The 5,063-nt window shown below is 49.5% G+C and overlaps 1 protein-coding gene across 1 annotated transcript in view; it reads right to left on the bottom strand.

Moving 5' to 3' along the window:
* Positions 1 to 4,284, bottom strand: part of SRP19 (signal recognition particle 19) — a 15,082-nt gene extending 10,798 nt beyond the window's left edge. Inside the window, exons 1-2 of the mRNA XM_019517269.1 lie at positions 4,166 to 4,284; positions 1,302 to 1,377 (exon numbers count right to left, since the gene is read on the bottom strand). Of these exons, the coding sequence (XP_019372814.1) occupies positions 1,302 to 1,377; positions 4,166 to 4,203 (114 nt within the window). The 5' untranslated portion in view covers positions 4,204 to 4,284. The remainder of the gene's footprint in view (positions 1 to 1,301; positions 1,378 to 4,165) is intronic.
* Between the last annotated feature and the right edge of the window lie 779 nt (positions 4,285 to 5,063).

The following is a 5,063-nucleotide window of genomic DNA, read 5'->3' as shown; positions in this document are numbered from 1 at the left end:
TCAGATCCCAGCTGAGAGACAGACTTAACAGAAAAATATAAGGAAAGTGTGCAGAACTTGTACTACAAGGAATTTTTAAGGTGTGACATACAGCAACCCCCACACCCCCAGTGCTCTGCATACCACTCCCAGCCCCTAAGACAGAAGGAGAGCAGCTGGCTGCCTGATAGCCCTGTCCCAACTGTCACCAGCTACCACAGATGGGGGTTTCTGCTGTCACTGGCTGCCCCAACTCAGCCCTTGCTATCCGGAAAAACCTGCACACAGCTCTGTTCCACAGCTGCAAATCCACTCCTGTCAACTCTTGCCACCCCCAAACATCTTGAAAGCAGTCCCAGGCCCAGACTGCCTGCTTGCCTGTGTAAGCAGCCTGGAACCAGGGAACTGCTACATGGCCTTTCAAGTTTTAGACAAGTCAGGAGCACAGGACTGGGGAGCAACTCCCCAGTTCAGGGCTGCCAGCATGCCGTTTAAAGTCCTGGGGGCACAGGGAGCCAAGGAGCAACTCCAATTACCCCTGGTGGGAATTCATGCCTTTGTCACGCTCCAGCCAGTATGGCTGACCACAGCACTATATTTTCTGTAGTGCTACAAAAAGACATCTAGAGCAGGCCTGAAATGCACCTTTCCAATTAGTAAAATCCATGACTTTCCTACCGGGTCTTGTCATTACTGAAAAAAGTTATCTAAAAGTTGGTAGCAAGAATCTACAAGTTTTATAATTTGCTAAATGTTTAATCCACTGTATTTCTTAATATGCTACGTGATGTACAATATCAGGAGCCTAGATGATTGGGTCATTATCTAACCCTAAAATATTTCAGGACACATGTAGGCAAGGTGACAAGAATGAGTATGTTACAAAACTTTACTCAACATGTTCTATTTTCAGTTACCCTTAGTAACACCACAGAGGGAATGTGAAGGCAAACTAAGAGGCCAAACGACTTCCTGTCCAGATTAGTAAAATCATTAAATTACAAGCAAGTTATTAAAACAGCCCAGATTAACATTACTGCAAAGGCAGGCAAATAATTCTGTGCCACAGTCTATTTTTTTTAACTTTCCCAGGCTGTAATCAGTTTCTCCCTGTAGAGGTATGAGCTTAGCTCACACAAGAATAAGAGGTGTCATTCTGAAACCAAAATCAAATAAACTAGTCTGAAGTCATCTAGCATCTTAGTCTTTTTTTTTTTTTCTTTTTGAGGAACAATAAAGTAGATTGTTAGTTTTTGCAGTTTTCTACCCCCCCACAACCAAGTGATACAAAACTTAGTTTTCGCATGACATCCACTAAATACTTTGTCTATGGGTATCCTTCTTCCTTCGGCTATTGTCTTCTTGTTGTTTAAATATGCTGGGTAAATGCAGATGAATCTAAAAGAGAAAACATCTTAAGTTTTACATAAGTCCTTCAACTGGAAAATACTGATTAATGGAATATCAAAAGGATGATGCTCTTTGACAGCATAGGAATTGAATTATCAAGTCAGGTCAATGACTTATCTAATTTAGTAGACACTCTGAGCAAACTGAGAGAAACCGAGCTATGCACAATTATAAAATACCGTAGGGTTAACAAAAATTCTGAATCATGGGTTTTATACCCTATAAAATTTTCCTTCAATTTAATAGCTGTTGCACATATATCATTAAATCCTGTTGCTCAATCCTACTGCTTTAATAGCATCATTATGTACTATTCCAAAAGTTAATAATGAAAAGCATTCTCTTGGAAGTTTTAATAATTTGTGATCTTCCATTTATTACCCCAAATTCTTAAGTTACTGAAGAAAAAAACCCAGCTTCTTAGCAACCAGCATCCTGTACGCTGATTATTAAGGATATCCAACACTTTCCATTTTAAGACAACATTTTCAGTTATTTAACTCTGCTGTGCCCCCTCCCCTATTCTTTCCCCCTCCTTTTCTTATCGTTTGCATTAGAGATACAATATGAACCGATGCACAGGTACATCGGTTCATATTGTATCTGCACCAGTAAAAAGAAAACTGACATTATAGGCCATCGCTTTTTTTTGGCTGATGTGGGTGATAATGTTACTGATAAATGCCGCGTGCATGTGCGCAGCTGCAGCATGCATGCAGCCAAGAGTGCATCCCAACAGCTTGGAGAGCAACATTTGGCTGGTAAGTCTGTTGTGGGGGGTGGAGATTGAGGCCCCTGAGGTAAGGGAGTGAGTAGGGCTGAGGCAGGAACTGCACAGCCAGGGCAGGGCACAGGGTGGAACCATGGCTTGTCCAGGGAGTGGGGGGGCATCTCATGCTACTATGTACACCCTGCGGGAGGCATGGGGGAATGTGCCCCCTGGATCTGTGTGTGGGGTGAGGGGAGGTACCCATTACATGCTCAGGGCCAGGGCTGTGCTGGGCTCTTCCTGGAGAGAACGGCCTGGGCCCAGCCTGCATGTGGGATGGACAGGGATGGGGCAGACGATAGTGGTGCTGGGAGGGGTAGCTATAGGGAACTCTGGGGTAGCTGTAGCCCACTCTGTAGCAACCCCTCCTAGTGCTGCCACCACCTGTCCCACCTACCCCAAGCGGAGCCTAGGCCCAGCCCCCACCACTGGGAAGAATCTGGTGCAGCCCTGGCCCTGAGCAAACAGCCTGCCCTCGCCATACACACAGATCTGGGGGGCACATGCTCTCCCATGCCTGCCCCGGGGGTGCGCACAGCAGGAGGAGCCGGCCCACCTCCTTGTGCCCTCCCACCCAGACAAGCCACAGATCTGTCCCATGCCCTGCCTCACCCCGCTCAGGCAGTGCCTGCCCCTCTCACTTCCTCACCACAGGGGCCTCAGTCTGCCCCCCACAACAGACTTACCAGCTGGACGTTTCTCTCCAAGCTGCTAGGCTGCATATCAGCAAACAGATCAGTATTGGTGGATATGGCTCGTTAATAAGCAGCCATCAGTATCAGCCCAATAAAATCTTTATTGGTGCACCCCTACTTTGTATTTCAATTATTTTTTTTCTTTTCTGCTCCCTGCAAATCCATTTGTAGCATCTCATGATGTAGGCTGCAATTTATGAAAGCTTATGCCTTTCTGAAGGAGTTGGTCTTTAAGGTGCTCCCCTAAAGACTAATGCTTGACTTTGACTTTAGACTAACCGGGCAAACTACTTCTCTCTAACGACTTAACTGCTAAACTAACTTCTCCATGTCAGGAATCTTGCTTCAAGGCAATTTCGGCCAATATAGCTCAGCTTTCTCTTAGAGTAAGATCTGAGGAAAAGTGCTTTGGCAACCCTGACAAAGTCTCTGACAACCTGTAGGACGGAGGTGGGCAAAATGCGGCCCACCAGGCCATTCTATCCGGCCTGTGGGGCCCCTAAAAAAATTTAGAAAATTAATATTAGTTGCCCCTGGCTGCTTGTCATGTGGTCCTTGATAACTTGCCAATTCCCAGTAAGCAGCCCTCCGCCTGAATTAATTGCCTGTCCCTGCTGTAGGACATTTCTCCACTGTCCCCTGCCAAACCCAGGAGCACTGCTCTAAACCAAGGGTGGCCAACCTGGGGCATTATAGCCACAAGTGGTATAGGCAACCTGAATGGCACCAGCATCAAGGAGAGGACAGGAAATAGAAGCTGATAGTGCAGGAAGCAGAAAGCAGAACATCAAATCAGGCAGGGAGGGAGCAGAGGGCAGGAAGCAGAAAGAGAAACAGAAGAGGCAGGGAGATCAGAGGAAAGGGATGGAAGAGGTACCCAGGGAGTGCACCTGCAAGGTTAGCCCCTCCTGCTCTCTAGCATGCCCCACCTTTGCTCCTACTCCTGGAAATGAAGTAAGGACACCCTTAAAGCACTCTCAGATGGGGCAGAGACTAGACCAACCTACCTGCAGCATCCCTACGTTTTGGTGCAAGGACTTGAAACTTAACCAGGGGTTCGCCTTTGTTTTAGGGCAGTGCTCCTGCTGTCCGGGGGCAAATCCCCCCAGATCGGGCCAGATAATAGAGCTAGCGCACAACCGAATCCTCCCTAAGCTTCCTCAAACCCGGTCAACACCGCCCAGCACCACGTCTTCCCTCACGTGCTCAGAAAAGTGGGAAGACGGCGGGCGTGTACACACACACACACACACACACACACACACACACACACACACACACACACACAGCGCGCGCGCCGCCCATACCGTACCGCTCTTTATCGGCCGGCGAGGCTTCGGCGCAGGCCATGGCGGGTCGGCAGCAGCGCCTCACCGGCGCTGACTCGCTCTAAACCCGGACCGGCCCCTCTCAGCCGGAAGTCCCACCCTCGATCCCACGCCGGGAGCGCCGCCGTCGCCATTCTATTGGGTCACGGCACAATCTGTCGGGGAAGACCCCGCCCCGCCACCGCTATCGCGAGAGGCTGGGACAATCGCTTCCGGGCCGCGCGCGTCACTGCCCCGAGACACTAGGCCGCAAGCGTCGCGTTGTGCGGTGGGCGGGGCTGCTATGGAGGGGGGCGCCCCCCACGGGCCGTACCACCTTTCCACCGGGGGTGGGGGGCAGGAGGAGAAGAGAAGCGGTGCTACAAACTCGAGCTGAGCGTGTAGTTTTGCCTGGGCGGCTGCCGCGAGGAAGGAAACCAGGACAGCAAAGGCCGTTTCAGGTTGTGTAGGAAAAGGGGGAGAAGGGAAAAAAAAGCCCGCTGCCTGCCTTCAGGAGGCACTGCTGGGTCTGGGCCGAATGGGAGAGAGGAGCGAGGAGCTGAAGAGCTGCAGTTGCCCTTCAGCCGAGAGGACGGCTAGTATCAAAACAGCGACACCTTCAGGAAAGGCTTCATATTAAACCTGGGGCGGGGGGGGGCGGGCAGAGTGTGGGCATGTATTAAAGGGGTACTTTAATCTGCACATCACAGAGCAACCCTCACACAACAGGACTCCGAGGTACCCAGGGGAATAAACTTCCACCCTCTATCTTGCTTTGCAAAATGAAGTTTCCTTCCTACCTAGGATAACTTTTACAACTCTCTGAATTCTCTTCAGCGTGAAGAAGTGTGTGTACCCAAAGGCTTGCAAAGAAAGACATTTTAATGCTACTCTTCAGTCTAA

The sequence above is a fragment of the Gavialis gangeticus genome, unplaced genomic scaffold, assembly GCF_001723915.1.
Source record: "Gavialis gangeticus isolate Ggan-Ray unplaced genomic scaffold, GavGan_comp1, whole genome shotgun sequence".
NCBI lineage: Eukaryota > Metazoa > Chordata > Crocodylia > Gavialidae > Gavialis > Gavialis gangeticus.
The sequence above is the reverse complement of the archived record's forward strand: the minus strand, read 5'-3'. Positions and strand labels throughout refer to the sequence as shown.